This window comes from Pogoniulus pusillus, chromosome 17 (assembly GCF_015220805.1).
Source record: "Pogoniulus pusillus isolate bPogPus1 chromosome 17, bPogPus1.pri, whole genome shotgun sequence".
Classification (NCBI taxonomy): domain Eukaryota; kingdom Metazoa; phylum Chordata; class Aves; order Piciformes; family Lybiidae; genus Pogoniulus; species Pogoniulus pusillus.
In genome coordinates, this window is record NC_087280.1 from 1,374,456 (window position 1) to 1,388,814 (window position 14,359).

Here is a 14,359-nt window from a genome sequence, read left to right on the forward strand (position 1 = left end):
TCTGCTCTGGCTGTGGAAGGCAGCTGTGAGCTGCTGTGAGCTGCTGTGAGCTGCTGTGCCAGAGCAGCTCACCTGAATCCCTTTTTATTCTCCCTCCTATTTTGCAGGCTGATGGCTCAGCACAGCCACCCCTAAAGGTGCAACCTTGTCTCACCAACCTGAGCTCCTTTTCTGATCAGGTTCCTGCCTGGTGAGTGTGGGGCAGGCTGTGGATGGAGTCTACCTGGCCTGCAGCAAAGCCTTTGACACTGTCTGCCACAACAAGCTCCTGGCACAGCTGCAGCTCATGGCTGGGACAGATTCACTCTGGCATGGGTCAGGAACTGGCTGGAGGGCAGGGCCCAGAGAGTGGTGGTGAATGGTGCCACACCCAGCTGGCACCAGTGCTGTGCCCCAGGGATCAGTGCTGGGCACAGTCCTGTTCAATGTCTTTATTGATGCTCTGGAGCAGGGGATTGAGTCCAGCAGCAGTGAGTTTGCAGATGGCACCAAGCTGTGGAGCTGCTGGAGGGTAGCAGAGCCCTGCAGAGGGACCTGGCCAGGCTGCATGGGTGGGCAGAGGCCAAGGGCAGGAGACTGAACAAGGCCAAGTGCAGGGTTCTGTACTTTGGCCACAACAACCCCAAGCAGCACTAGAGGCTGGGGCCAGAGTGGCTGAGAGCAGGCAGGCAGAGAGGGAGCTGGGGGTGCTGGGAGAGAGGAGCTGCAGAGGAGGCAGCAGTGCCCAGGTGGGCAGCAGAGCCAATGGCATCCTGGGTTGGCTCAGGAGCAGTGTGGGCAGCAGGACAAGGGAGGTTCTTGTGCCCCTGTGCTCAGCACTGCTCAGGCCACCCCTGCAGTGCTGTGTCCAGCTCTGGGCTCCTCCATTGCAGAGAGCTGTTGAGGTGCTGGAAGGTGTTTGGAGAAGGGCAGCAAGGCTGCTCCTCACCAGGCAGTGCCCTCCAGTCCCCTCATCATCCTCATAGCTATCCACTGGACTCTCTCCAGCAGTTCCTGTCCCTCTGCAACTGGGGAGCCCCAAACTGAAGGCAGTGCTCAAGATGAGGTCTCAGCAGGGCAGAGCAGAGGGGCAGGAGAACCTCCCTGGCTCTGCTGGACACACTCTGCTGAGTGCCCCCCAGGACCCCATTGGCCTCTTGGCCCCCAGGGCACATTGCTGTGCCAGGGATGCTCTCCCCCAGCACTCCCAGCTCCCTCTCCTTGGGGCTGCTCTCCAGCAGTCACCTCCCAGCCTTCTTTAGACCCTTCCTCAGCTTTGTTGCCCTTCTCTGGACCTGCTCCAGCTCCTCAATGTTCCTCTTGGAGTCAGGACCCTAAAACTGAGCCCAGCACTCAAGCTGTGGCCTGAGCAGCACTGAGCACAGGAGGACAATCACTGTTGTGGTCCTGCTGGCCACACCATGGCTGACCCAGGCCAGGCTGCTGGTGAGCTTCTTGGCCACCTGGGCACACCCTGGCTTATTTTCAGCTGCTTCCATGGGATGCCAAGATTAGCAGGGCATTTTTTTGGAGTCTGGGTTCCAGCAGGTTATAAATGACAAGAGAACTCTGCAGCAGAATGAAAGAGGACCAAAAACTCCAACAGAAAAAGAACATCAGCCCTGGATGCAGAGTGAAAAAGCAGCAGGAAGGTACAGAGAGTACCTAAGCTGATTGGAAAGATTAATGGAAGCTATTTGTGTGGTGCTGCTCTGCTGGAAAAGAAGGAAGAACCAAAAAGAAGAAAGAAGAGAATTAAAAGCAGGCTCCTAACATCACAACAAAGTCCCAGCAAGAGACCTTTTAGCTGCCTGCAGAAATTACACAGCCCCTGGAATGCCACCTCTGCTCCTCCTCCTCTTCCAGCTGAGTTAATCAACCTGGAGCTGACGAAGCTCTGCTCCTTTGGAGCCAGCCTGAGTCACTTGTGCTGCCCTGACAGCCTGCACACTGCCCAGGGGCAGGGGGAAAGCCAAGCCCAGCTAACAGCCCCCAGACAGCTTCAGCCAGAGGCACTGCTGCTGCAGCCCTGCTCAGGAGAACCATGGAAGCAGGCAGGGCTGGAAGGCAGCACAAGGAGCAGGCAGTGCCAACCCCTGCCATGCCCAGGGACACCCTACCCTAGAGCAGCCTGACCACAGCCTCAGCCAGCCTGGCCTCAAACACCTCCAGCCATGGGGCCTCAACCCCCTCCCTGGGCAACCCATTCCAGCCTCTCACCACTCTCCTGCTCAACAACTTCCTCCTCCCCTCCAGCCTCACTCTCCCCACCTCCACCTTTGCTCCATTCCCCCCACTCCTGACACTCCCTCACAGCCTCAAAAGTCCCTCCCCAGCTTTTTTGGAGCCCCCTTCAGACCCTGCAAGGCCACAAGAAGGTCCCCTGGGAGCCTCCTCTGCTCCAGCCTGCACAGCCCCAACTCTTTCAGGCTGTGCTCACAGCAGAGCTGCTGCAGCCTCTGAGCATCCTCCTGGCCCTGCTCTGGACACTCTCCAGCATCTCCACAGCCCTCTTGGCCCAGGGGCTCCAGAGCAGGATGCAGCACTCCAGGTGGGGTCTCAGCAGAGCAGAGCAGAGGGGCAGAATCCCCTCCCTGGCCCTGCTGGCCACACTGCTGCTGCTGCAGCCCAGGCTCTGCTTGGCTCTCTGGGCTGGTTTGAGCTACAGTTGGATGTGCCATGAGCTCTGCAGCAGAAGAAATGCTTCAATCATCTGCTGAGAACCATCACGGAGACTCCACCTCAAATGCTGTGTCCAGTTCTGATATCTTCATCATGAGAAGAACATGGAACTGTTGGAGCCAGTCCAGAGAAGGCCATAAAGATGATCCAAGGACTGGAGAAGCCAACTTCACCTGCCAGGGAGCCCTTCCTCACTCCTAACATCAGGACACTGAACCCCTGCTGTGGGCCAGGGGGCTGCAGAAATCAGCACTGCTGCTCTGTGCCTGCCTGCACCAAGGCAAAGCTGCTGCCCTGCAGGAAAAGCAGCTCTGAAAGCAGTGACACTGAGCATGGCCTCCCTGACTCTGCTCCTCTCAGAGCTCATCTCAAAGGCTGCAGCCACTGCTGCTGGCCCCAGCACAAGAAGGACATGCAATTGTTGCAGCCAGCCCACAGCAGGCCACCAAGGTCACCCAAGGAGCAGCTCTGCTGGCAGCACAGGCTGAGGGAGCTGGGGGGGTGCAGCCTGCAGAGGAGAAGGCTCCAGGAGGGACCTCAGAGCTGCTGCCAGTGCCTGAAGGGAGCCTGCAGGGAGGCTGCAGAGAGACCTTGGCCCTGGGGGTCTGAGCCAGGCCAAGGGGGAAAGGTTTGGAGCTGAGGCAGAGCAGGGCTGGACTGGAGCTGAGGAAGAAGCTCTGCAGTGTGAGGCTGGTGAGAGCCTGGCACAGGCTGCCCAGGGAGGCTGTGGCTGCCTCCTGCCTGGGGGCCAGGTTGGATGATGACCTTGGGCAACCTGGGCTGGTTGAGAGGTGTCCCTGCCCATGGTGGGGGGGTTGGAGTAGCTGATCTGTGAGGTCCTTTCCAACCAGAGCCATTCTATGATCACATCTCAAGCATCTCCTCCAACGGCCTGGAGGCAATAAAGGTCCTAACAGGTCCTGGGCTGGGTTCAAGACAGACTTCAGGGCAGAGACAGAAGCATATGGGGAATTAGAGAGAGATCAAGAAGAGTCTGGCTCCAGCAGGGCTAACACCCATCAGGCAGCTGGAGATTAAATCCACCCCCACTTTGCTCTCTCCTCCACAGCTAAGCCTCTGCTTCCTGTGATCTGCTCCAGACACCAATCCCACCCCAGCTAAAACGTTCCCCTCTGCTGCCTAACTGCTCTTAAGAGGAGAATCAGCTCTGGGCCCCTGGGACAAGAGGGCTGTGGAGATGCTGGAGAGTGTCCAGAGCAGGTCCAGGAGGATGCTCAGAGGCTGCAGCAGCTCTGCTGTGAGCACAGCCTGATAGAGTTGGGGCTGTGCAGGCTGGAGCAGAGGAGGCTCCCAGGGGACCTTCTTGTGGCCTTGCAGGGTCTGCAGGGGGCTCCAAAAAAGCTGGGGAGGGACTTTTGAGGCTGTGAGGGAGTGTCAGGAGTGGGGGGAATGGAGCAAAGGTGGAGGTGGGGAGAGTGAGGCTGGAGGGGAGGAGGAAGTTGTTGAGCAGGAGAGTGGTGAGAGGCTGGAATGGGTTGCCCAGGGAGGGGGTTGAGGCCCCATGGCTGGAGGTGTTTGAGGCCAGGCTGGCTGAGGCTGTGTGCAGCCTGCTCTAGGGTAGGGTGTCCCTGGGCATGGCAGGGGGGTTGGAACTGCCTGCTCCTTGTGCTGCCTTCCAGCCCTGCCTGCTTCTGTGATTCTGACTCTGTGAAGTTCCATCCCAGCTGAGTGAGGAAGCTGAGAACCTGATTAAGGTGAGCTCCAGTGGTGTGAAGCTGCCTCTGGTGTAGTCACACTGCAATGTGCAGCTCAGATGAACCAAGGCTGTCACACACAGCCCAACAGGAGGCTGCAATGAGGGGGGTTGGGCTCTGCCTTCAAGTCAAGGGAACTGCTGGAAGGTGTTTGGAGAAGGGCAGCAAGGCTGGGGAGGGGCCTGGAGCACAGCCCTGTGAGGAGAGGCTGAGGGAGCTGGGGGGGTGCAGCCTGCAGCAGAGGAGGCTCAGGGCAGAGCTGATTGCTGCCTGCAGCTGCCTGCAGGGAGGCTGTAGCCAGCTGGGGTTGGGCTCTGCTGCCAGGCAGCCAGCAGCAGAAGAAGGGGACACAGCCTGGAGCTGTGCCAGGGCAGGTCTGGGCTGGCTGTGAGGAGGAAGTTCCTGGCAGAAAGAGTGATTGGCACTGGAATGGGCTGCCCAGGGAGGTGGTGGAGTGGCTGTGGCTGGAGGTGTTGCAGCCAAGCCTGGCTGGGGCACTTAGTGCCATGGTCTGGTTGGTTGGGCAGGGCTGGGTGCTAGGTTGGGCTGGCTGAGCTTGGAGCTCTCTGCCAACCTGCTTGGTTCTATGAACACCTCCAGGGAGGTTGTGGATCAAAGATCACATTGGGTGCTTCTGTGCTCCACAACCTCCCTGGGAAACCTGTGCCAGTGTCTCACCACTCTCAACCTGGGCCAGTCTCTCACCACCCTCCACCTGTGCCAGTCTCTCACCACTCTCAACCTGTGCCAGTGTCTCACCACCCTCCACCTGTGCCAGTCTCTCACCACTCTCAACCTGTGCCAGTCTCTCACCACCCTCCACCTGTGCCAGTGTCTCACCACCCTGAAATTGTGCCGGGTTGGAGATGAGGGCAAAGTTTCAAGAGTGATCAGGGATTGGCAGAGGCTGCCCAGGCAGATGATGGAGTCCCCATGCCTGCTGTGGCCATGGCACCTGGGGCTATGGTTTGGTGCCCACAGTGGGGTTGGGTGGAAGCTTGGACTGGATGCTCTGGGAGGGCACTACCAAAGCAAACCCTTCCACGATGCTATAAACACCTTGCATTTTTGTTCTCCCCTCTCTCCTTTCCATCTTGGGCCACAGCCTGGGCACAAAAGTGCCCCCTGGCAGGCTGTGGAGCCCCTGGCAGGGCAGCTGTCAGCCTGCTCCCCACTTACCCTCGCACAGTGCCAGTCTCCTGGTAGTTGACTTGGATGAACTTGCCAAAGCGACTGGAGTTGTTGTTGTGAGCTGTCTTGGCATTGCCAAAGGCCTGTGGAGAGAGGCAGAGAGATGCCATCATTACCCCACCCCAGAGCCCACCTTGCAGATTCAACACAGCACAGCTCCACTTGGGGCATTTCACCCCAGGCAGCTCTCCAGGCTCGGGAAGGAGCAGCTGGAGACTGCCCAGCAGAAAAGGCCCTGGGGTTGCTGGGTGGCAGCTGCTGAATGTGAGCCAGAAGGGCACCAGCAGCCTGCCCTGGATCAGCAGTGGTGTGGGCAGCAGGACCCTGACACTGATCATCCTCCTGTAACAAGCACTGGTGAGGGCACAGCTTGAGTGCTGGGTTCAGTTTTGGGGCCCTCACTTCGAGGACATTAAGGAGCTGGAGCAGGGCCAGAGAAGGGCAACCAAGCTGGGGCTAGAGAACAGGGCTGGGGAGGAGCAGCTGAGGGAGCTGGGGGGGTTGGTGTGGAGAAGAGGAGGCTAAGGGCAGAGCTCATTGCTCTCTAACAGCTCCCTGCGAGGAGGCTGCAGGGAGCTGGGGTTGGGCTCTGCTCCCAAGTACCTAACAACAGGAGAAAAGGAAATGGCCTCAAGCTGTGCCAGGGGAGGGTTAGGTTGGAGAGGAGGAGAAATGTCTTTGGGGCAGGAGTGGTCAGGGGCTGGCAGAGGCTGCCCAGGGAGGTGGTGGAGTGCCCATGGCTGGAGGTGTTCCAGAACCCTGTGGCCGTGGCACTTGTGGCCGTGGTGGGGCTGGGCTGAAGGCTGGACTCAGCCTTGGAGATCTTTCCCAACTGAAACAAGTCTCTGATCCTGTGCATCCCAACTTCCCTCCAGAAGCCAGGGCAGTCCCAGCACTGCTTGATCCCATGATTCTGGAAGCATCTTCTTAATGCTCAGCAGGAGCTGAAGAATCATAGAATCAAAGAATCATAGAATCATAGAATCATAGAATCAGCCAGGTTGGAAGAGACCTCCAAGCTCATCCAGTCCAACCTAGCACCCAGCCCTATCCAATCAACCAGACCATGGCACTAAGTGCCTCATCCAGGATTTTCTTGAAGACCCCCAGGCACGGTGCCTCCACCACCTCCCTGGGCAGCCCATTCCAATGCCAATCACTCTCTCTGGGAAGAACTTCTTCCTAACATCCAGCCTAGACCTACCCTGGCACAACTTGAGACTGTGTCCCCTTGTTCTATTGCTGGTTGCCTGAAGGTTGGGGGGCAAGAGGCTGGGGCCAGGCTCTTGTCAGTGGTGCCCTGTGACAGCCCAGAGGGCAACAGGCACAAAGTAGAACCCAGGAGGTTCCATCAGGAGAAACTTCTTTAGTGTGAGGGTGCTGGAGCCCTGCAGCAGGCTGCTCAGAGGGGTTGTGGAGTCTCCTGCTCTGGAGAGATTCCAACCTCCCCTGGACACTGCCATCCTGGGCAGGCTGCTGTGGGTGCCCTGCTTTAGCAGCAGGGGTTGGACTGGATGGTCTGCACAGGTCCCTTCCCATCCCCCCTCCCCGGGATCCTGCTCCTGCCTCTCTCCATCCCAGTTAGTTTCACTCTCCCACTAAGCTCTGCCATCCCCTGAGCGCTGCCTCCCACCTGAGTGCCACCTGCAAAGCGCCTGAGGGGACCTCAGTCCCCTGCCCCAGAGCACTGCTGAGGACACCAAACAGAGCTGGGACTCAGGGCAGTGTCTGCAGCAGCACCACTCAGGGAGCTGCTCTGGCTGATGCTGACTGGGCTCATTGCCAGCACCAGGAGCCCAGGACAGCAAGGGAAGGAGAGAGGAGCTCTGTCCCCAGGCACCTGAGAACAGAGCAGCCAGCAGCAGCTGAGGCAGCTCCCTTCGAAGGGCTCCCCACTGAGCAAACCAACCCCAGCTCCTGCAAGGGTTTCCTGCCCCAGCCCCCTGTGCTCACACCTTCAGCAACGGGGAGCAAGCCCAGGGGCACGGTGGCACCGAAGCAGTCACTGCTGCTGTGCCTGGGCTGTGGAAGGCAGCAGGGTAGCAGAGGGCATTGTGCCCCTTGGCTCTGCTCTGACCTCACCTCCAACCCTGCCCCCAGGGCTGCTGTCCCCAGCAGCAGAAGGGCACAGAGCTGCTGGGGGGAGGCCAGAGGAGGGCACAAGGATGCTGCCAGGGCTGGAGCAGCTCTGCTGTGAGCTCAGGCTGGGGGGGTGCAGCCTGCAGAGGAGAAGGCTCCAGGGGCACCTCAGAGCTGCTGCCAGTGCCTGAAGGGATCCTGCAGGAAGGCTGCAGAGGGACTTTGGCTGAGGGCATCTGAGCCAGGCCAAGGGCAATGGTTTGGAGCTGAGGCAGAGCAGGGCTGGACTGGAGCTGAGGAAGAAGCTCTGCAGTGTGAGGCTGGTGAGGGCCTGGGGTGGGTGGGGACAAGAGGATGGGGCCAGACTCTTGTCAGTGGTGCCCAGGGACAGCACAGTGGGCAGTGGGCACAAACTTGAACCCAGGAGGCTCCATCAGAACAGGAGCAGAAACTTGTTTGGTGTGAGGATGCTGCAGGCTTGGAGCAGGCTGCCCAGAGAGGCTGTGGAGTCTCCTCCTCTGGAGAATGGTTTGGAGCTGAGGCAGAGCAGGGCTGGACTGGAGCTGAGGAAGAAGCTCTGAAGTGTGAGGCTGGTGAGAGCCTGGCACAGGCTGCCCAGGGAGGCTGTGGCTGCCTCCTGCTTGGAGATGTTCAAGGTTAGGTTGGATGAGGTTTTGGCCAACAGATTCTAGTTGAGAGGTGTCCCTGCCCATGGTGGGGGGTTGGAGCAGCTGAGCTCTGAGGTCTCCTCCAAGCTGAGCCATGCTGTGAGCCCATGACCTGCCAGCACTGCTGGCAAGAGCCTTGCCCAGAGCACATCTCTGACAACAGCTAAAGCCACATCCTATTTGCTACCCCAAACACCCACAGGAGAAGCTCCTTCCCCCAGGCATCCTGCTCTCCTGCTGCTGCTGGCAATCAGCAGGCTCTCTGGGGCTCACCTTGTGCAAAGAACATCTCTGCTCTGGAGAAAGGCTGTGAGAGACCTGCAGATGCTGAGCCTGGCCAGACCTTCATCAATGTCTACCAGTACCTGGGGAAAGTGCCAGGCTCTGGGTGGTGGTGCCCAGTGATGGTGCCCAGGTACAAGCTGGAACCCAGGAGGTTCCACCTCAACAGGAGGAGAAAGTTGTTTGGTGTGAGGGTGCTGGAGGCCTGGAGCAGGCTGCCCAGAGAGGTTGTGGAGTCTTCTCCAAAGCCATTCAAGACCCAGCTGGATGTGTTCCTGGGTGACCTGCCCTGGTGACCTGCTCTGGCAGGGGGGGATGAACTCCAGAGATCTCTTCCAAGCCCTAACAACACTCTGTGGTTCTGTGCAAGTCAGGGCTGAGCTGATCACAGGCTCAGAGGATGTTAGAGGTTGGAAGGGACCTCCAGAGGCTCCTGAATCCAACCCCTCTGCCAGAGCAGGACCATCCTCTGGTGCTGATGCCAGAGGCATGCTGGTGGGGAGCCAGGGAGCAGCTGAAGAGAGCCCTGGTGTGGAAGTGGAGATGCTGGCTTTGCTCAGGGTGCTTCTCTCTCAGGACTTGGCCACCAAAAGAAGAGCTGGGACTCGGTTTGCTGCCTGCCTGCCCAGGCAGCCCGGGACAGCACAGCACAGCACGTCCCCAGCAGGCAGAGGAACACAGACTGCCTCCCAACGGCCTCCCTGCAACAACTCCTCCTCTGTTCCCCTTCTTCCCTTCACTGACTCACGGATCTGAAGCTGCCTGAGCAGCCCAGAACTCCCCAGCAGCATTCCTGACATTCTCAGGGCGCCCAAAGCTTTTCCTGGCTGGGGCTCAGCATCTGCACGGAGCCAGAACTCAATGAGCCCCTCTGTAGGAGCCCAGCAGCCTCCTGCTGCCAGCACTGCTGCTCCAGCCAGGGGCCAGCAGCTCCACTCCCCCAGCCTCCCACCAGCCTCCTGCACAGCCAGATGCCTCTCCTGGGCAGCATTAACACTTGGGTGCCTCAGCAACTGCCCCTTCCTCCTGGCCTGCGCTGCCAGCCTGACTGCTCCTCCAGTCTGAGCACTAAGGCAGCTCTGCCCGAGGGAGGCCACAGCTGCAGATCCCACACACACCTGGAGGCATTCCTGCCTCTGGGTGCTGCAGGTGATCCTGCCCTGCCAGGGGCTTGGGCCTCCAGAGGCCCTTTCCAACCCCCACACATTCTGTGAGCCTCTGCTGCTGCATCTCTGCTCTCTGCTCTCTGCTGGGCAAACCCTGCCTGGCAAAGCTGGAGGCCTTCTACCAACAGCTCACACCATGAGGGTGAGGGGAGAGCAGCTGATGGCATTGACCTGGCCCTGAGCAGGGCCTCTGGCACTGTCCCACACCACATCCTGGTCCCCAGGCTGGTGACACAGGGCTCTGGTGGGTGCACCACTGGATGGGCACAGAACTGGCTGGAAGGCTGCACCCAGAGAGTGGCTGTCAATGGCTCCATGGCCAAGTGCAGGCCAGGGACAAGCAGAGTCCCTCAGGGATCAGGCCTGGCACCAGGCTTGGTCAGCATCTCTGTGGGTGCCATGGGCAGAGGCACTGAGTGCAGCCTCAGCAAGTTTGCTGCCCACACCAAGCTGTGTGGTGCAGCAGCCAGGCTGGAGGGCAGGATCCATGCAGAGGGAGCTGGGCAGGCTGCAGAGGTGGGCACAAGCCAAGCTCAGGAGGTGCAACAAGAGCAAGGGCAAGGTCCTGCAGCTGGGGCGAGACAATGGCAAGCAGCAATCCAGGCTGGGCAGTGCCAGGCTGGAGAGCAGCCCTGAGGAGAGGCACTTGGGGGTGCTGCTGGAGGAGAAGCTGCACAGGAGCCAGCAGTGTGCACTTGCAGCCCAGAAAGCCAAGCAGAGGCTGGGCTGCAGCAGCAGCAGTGTGGCCAGCAGGGCCAGGGAGGGGATTCTGCCCCTCTGCTCTGCTCTGCTGAGAGCCCACCTGGAGTGCTGCATCCAGCTCTGGAGCCCCTGGGCCAAGAGGGCTGTGGAGATGCTGGAGAGTGTCCAGAGCAGGGCCAGGAGGATGCTGAGAGGCTGCAGCAGCTCTGCTGTGAGCACAGCCTGAAAGAGTTGGGGCTGTGCAGGCTGCAGCAGAGGAGGCTCCCAGGGGACCTTCTTGTGGCCTGCCAGGATCTGAAGGGGGCTCCAAAACAGCTGGGGAGGGACTTATGAGGCTGTGAGGGAGTGTCAGGAGTGGGGAGAATGGAGCAAAGGTGGAGGTGGGGAGAGTGAGGGTGCCCAGAGCAGGGCAGCAAGGCTGGGGAGGGGCCTGGAGCACAGCCCTGTGAGGAGAGGCTGAGGGAGCTGGGGGGGTGCAGCCTGCAGCAGAGGAGGCTCAGGGCAGAGCTCATTGCTGCCTGCAGCTGCCTGCAGGGAGGCTGTAGCCAGCTGGGGTTGGGCTCCATTCAGCACCACTCTCCGTGCCCAGCACTGCCCCCTGGGGCACAGCAGTGGCCGCTGGCCGCTGGCTCAGAGCAGGGCACAGTGCTGAGCAATCCTGCCAGTGGCTGGGTGCAGGAGAGGGTAGAAAGAGAAGCCTGCTCCGTGAGCTGAAGGGTTCGGTAGGTGCCAGCACAAACAACAGCTGGCAGTGGTGCCCCCGGGGCAGCAGGAGAGAAGGCTGCGGCTGGAGGAGCTCCTGCCTGGCATTGCTGTCCCGCAGCTGCTCCGGGCTGGACCCGCAGCTGGCAGCTAAAGCAAAGCAGCTCAGCCTCAGCCTGGCACCTTCCAAAGGCATGCAGTGGGCGGTGGGTAGAGATGGCAGCGGCAGCAGCAGGCAGGGCAGGGCTGGCAGGGCAGCAGGCAGGGCAGCGCTGGCAGAGGCAGCAGCAGGCAGAGAAGGGCTGGCAGTGGCAGCAGGCAGGGCAGGGCTGGCAGGGCAGCAGCAGGCAGGGCAGCGCTGGCAGAGGCAGCAGGCAGGGCAGGGTTGGCAGCGGCAGCAGCAGGTAGGGCAGGGCAGGGCAGCAGCAGGCAGGACAGGGCTGGCAGGGAGCAGCAGGCAGGGCAGGGCAGGGCAGCAGCAGGCAGGACAGGGCTGGCAGGGAGCAGCAGGCAGGGCAGTGCTGGCAGAGCAGCAGCAGGCAGAGCAGCGCTGGCAGGGCAGCAGCAGGCAGGGCAGGGCAGGGCAGGGCAGGGCTGGCAGTGTGCCCTGCCAGGCCAGAGGGCTGTGCCAGCCGCCCCTGCCAGCCTGCCCTGCCCGCTCCGCTGCCGCTCTGCAGCGCCCTCCGCACCGCCTGCGCTGCTGCTGCTGCTGCTGCTGCTCAGACCTGCCCTGCTGCTGCTGCTGCTGCTGCTGCTGCTCAGACCTGCCCTGCTGCTGCTGCTGCTGCTGCTCAGACCTGCCCTGCTGCTGCTGCTGCTGCTGCTGCTGCTCAGACCTGCCCCGGGCACTCCCCGCCCTGCTGCTGCCTCTGCCCCGCAGCAACCCGGCACGGCCCAGGCTCGGGGAGCACCGCAGAGGCTCCGCAGCCATCCAGGCCACCCCCCCGCAGCCCGCAGGGACGCCCCCGGCTGCGGCGGGCAGCTCCGGGCAGCCTGGGCCGGGCTGCCCCCCCCGGGGCAGGCACTTCTGCTTCTCCCCAGCCTGAGCCCCCCCTTGCAGCGCCAACCACCTCCCACCCCTCTGGGCAGCCCGGCAGAGGCTCTCAGCACCCCCAGGGGCAGGCACTTCTGCCTTCCCCCCCAGCCTGAGCCTCCCTGGCAGCTCAAACCACCTCCCCTTGTCCTGTCGCCACAAGTCCTGCTCAAACCTGTCCCCAGGAGCTGCCCACAGCACCCAGCCATGCCATGCTGAGCTGGGCACAGCTGCCCAGGAGCTGCTCACAGCACCCAGCCATGCCATGCTGAGCTGGGCACAGCTGCCCAGGAGCTGCTCACAGCACCCAGCCATGCCATGCTGAGCTGGGCACAGCTGCCCAGGAGCTGCTCACAGCACCCAGCCATGCCATGCTGAGCTGGGCACAGCTGCCCAGGAGCTGCTCACATCACCCAGCCATGCCATGCTGAGCTGGGCACAGCTGCCCAGGAGCTGCTCACAGCACCCAGCCATGCCATGCTGAGCTGAGCACAGCTGCCCAGGAGCTGCTCACAGCACCCAGCCATGCCATGCTGAGCTGGGCAGAGCATGGAACCACAGAATGGGTTGGAAGAGAACTACCCTGGCAGTCAGCAGAGCTGTGCCCTGCTTTCCTCTGGATGGGCAGTGGAGGTTAAACTCATTGCTGGAGGCCACTCTGAGCTCCCTGGTTGCAGACAAACAGCACAGGGAGCTCATGGCCCTCTTAATTCTGCTCCCTGGCACTGCACTTCTGGCTGCCAACCTTGCACTGGGACTTTGGGTGGTGACAGCATGGTAAGAACCTTGGAGATTGAGTCCAGCATCAGTGAGTTTGCAGATGGCACCAAGCTAGGAGCAGCTGTGGAGCTGCTGGAGGGTAGCAGAGCCCTGCAGAGGGACCTGGCCAGGCTGCATGGGTGGGCAGAGGCCAAGGGGATGAGACTGAACAAGGCCAAGGGTAGGGTTGTGCACTTTGGCCACAACAACCCCAAGCAGCACTAGAGGCTGGGGCCAGAGTGGCTGAGAGCAGGCAGGCAGAGAGGGAGCTGGGGGTGCTGGCAGAGAGGAGCTGAAGAGGAGGCAGCAGTGCCCAGGTGGGCAGCAGAGCCAATGGCATCCTGGGCTGGCTCAGGAGCAGTGTGGGCAGCAGGACAAGGGAGGTTCTTGTGCCCCTGTGCTCAGCACTGCTCAGGCCACCCCTGCAGTGCTGTGTCCAGCTCTGGGCTCCTCCATTGCAGAGAGATGCTGAGGTGCTGGAAGGTGTCTGGAGAAGGGCAGCAAGGCTGGGGAGGGGCCTGGAGCACAGCCCTGTGAGGAGAGGCTGAGGGAGCTGGGGGGGTGCAGCCTGCAGCAGAGGAGGCTCAGGGCAGAGCTGATTGCTGCCTGCAGCTGCCTGCAGGGAGGCTGTAGCCAGCTGGGGTTGGGCTCTGATGCCAGGCAGCCAGCAACAGAAGAAGGGGACCCAGGCTGAAGCTGTGGCAGGGCAGGTCTGGGCTGGCTGTGAGGAGGAAGTTGTTGGCAGAGAGAGTGATTGGCATTGGAATGGGCTGCCCAGGGAGGTGGTGGAGTGGCTGTGGCTGGAGGTGTTGCAGCCAAGCCTGGCTGGGGCACTTAGTGCCATGGTCTGGTTGGTTGGGCAGGGCTGGGTGCTAGGTTGGGCTGGATGAGCTTGGAGCTCTCTGCCAGCCTGGGTGACAAAGGAGAGGTTTTGTGCCCATCTCTGCAGAGGGATCAGATCTCCAACTGACTTCCATCAGCAGGTAACACACCACATGGAAACCTTCAACTCAAGCCAAAACAGCATTTCAGCTCTGAACAGTGCTGCCTGCAGCTCAGGAGGAGGTGGGACAGCTCCAGAGCAGCCTGGAGGTGAAGGCCTTGGGGGTGTCATTTGATGGCCAAAGTGCCCAGCAGCCAGCACTGGGCACTGGCAGCCCAGAGGCAGCTGTGTGATGGCTGCAGGCAGAGCAGGGAGAGCAGAGGCACAGGGAGGGGACTCTGCCCCTCTGCCCTGCTCATACCTCACCTGCAGCACTGCCTCCAGCTCTGGGAACCCAGCACAAGGAGGAGAGGGTCCAGAGGAGGCCATGATGGCAGCAGAAGGCTGCAGGTGATAGGATCTCAGAATGCCAGGGGCTGGAGGGGACCTCCAGAGCTCAGCCAGTCCAGCCCCTGCCA

At 61.1% G+C, this 14,359-nt stretch overlaps 1 protein-coding gene across 4 annotated transcripts in view; it reads right to left on the reverse strand.

Moving 5' to 3' along the window:
• Positions 1-14,359, reverse strand: part of MYO9A (myosin IXA) — a 249,586-nt gene that overhangs the window by 157,319 nt on the left and 77,908 nt on the right. For all 4 annotated transcript variants that reach the window (XM_064157192.1, XM_064157191.1, XM_064157190.1 and 1 more), the window contains exon 3: positions 5,556-5,650. In XM_064157192.1, the coding sequence (XP_064013262.1) occupies positions 5,556-5,650 (95 nt within the window). The remainder of the gene's footprint in view (positions 1-5,555; positions 5,651-14,359) is intronic.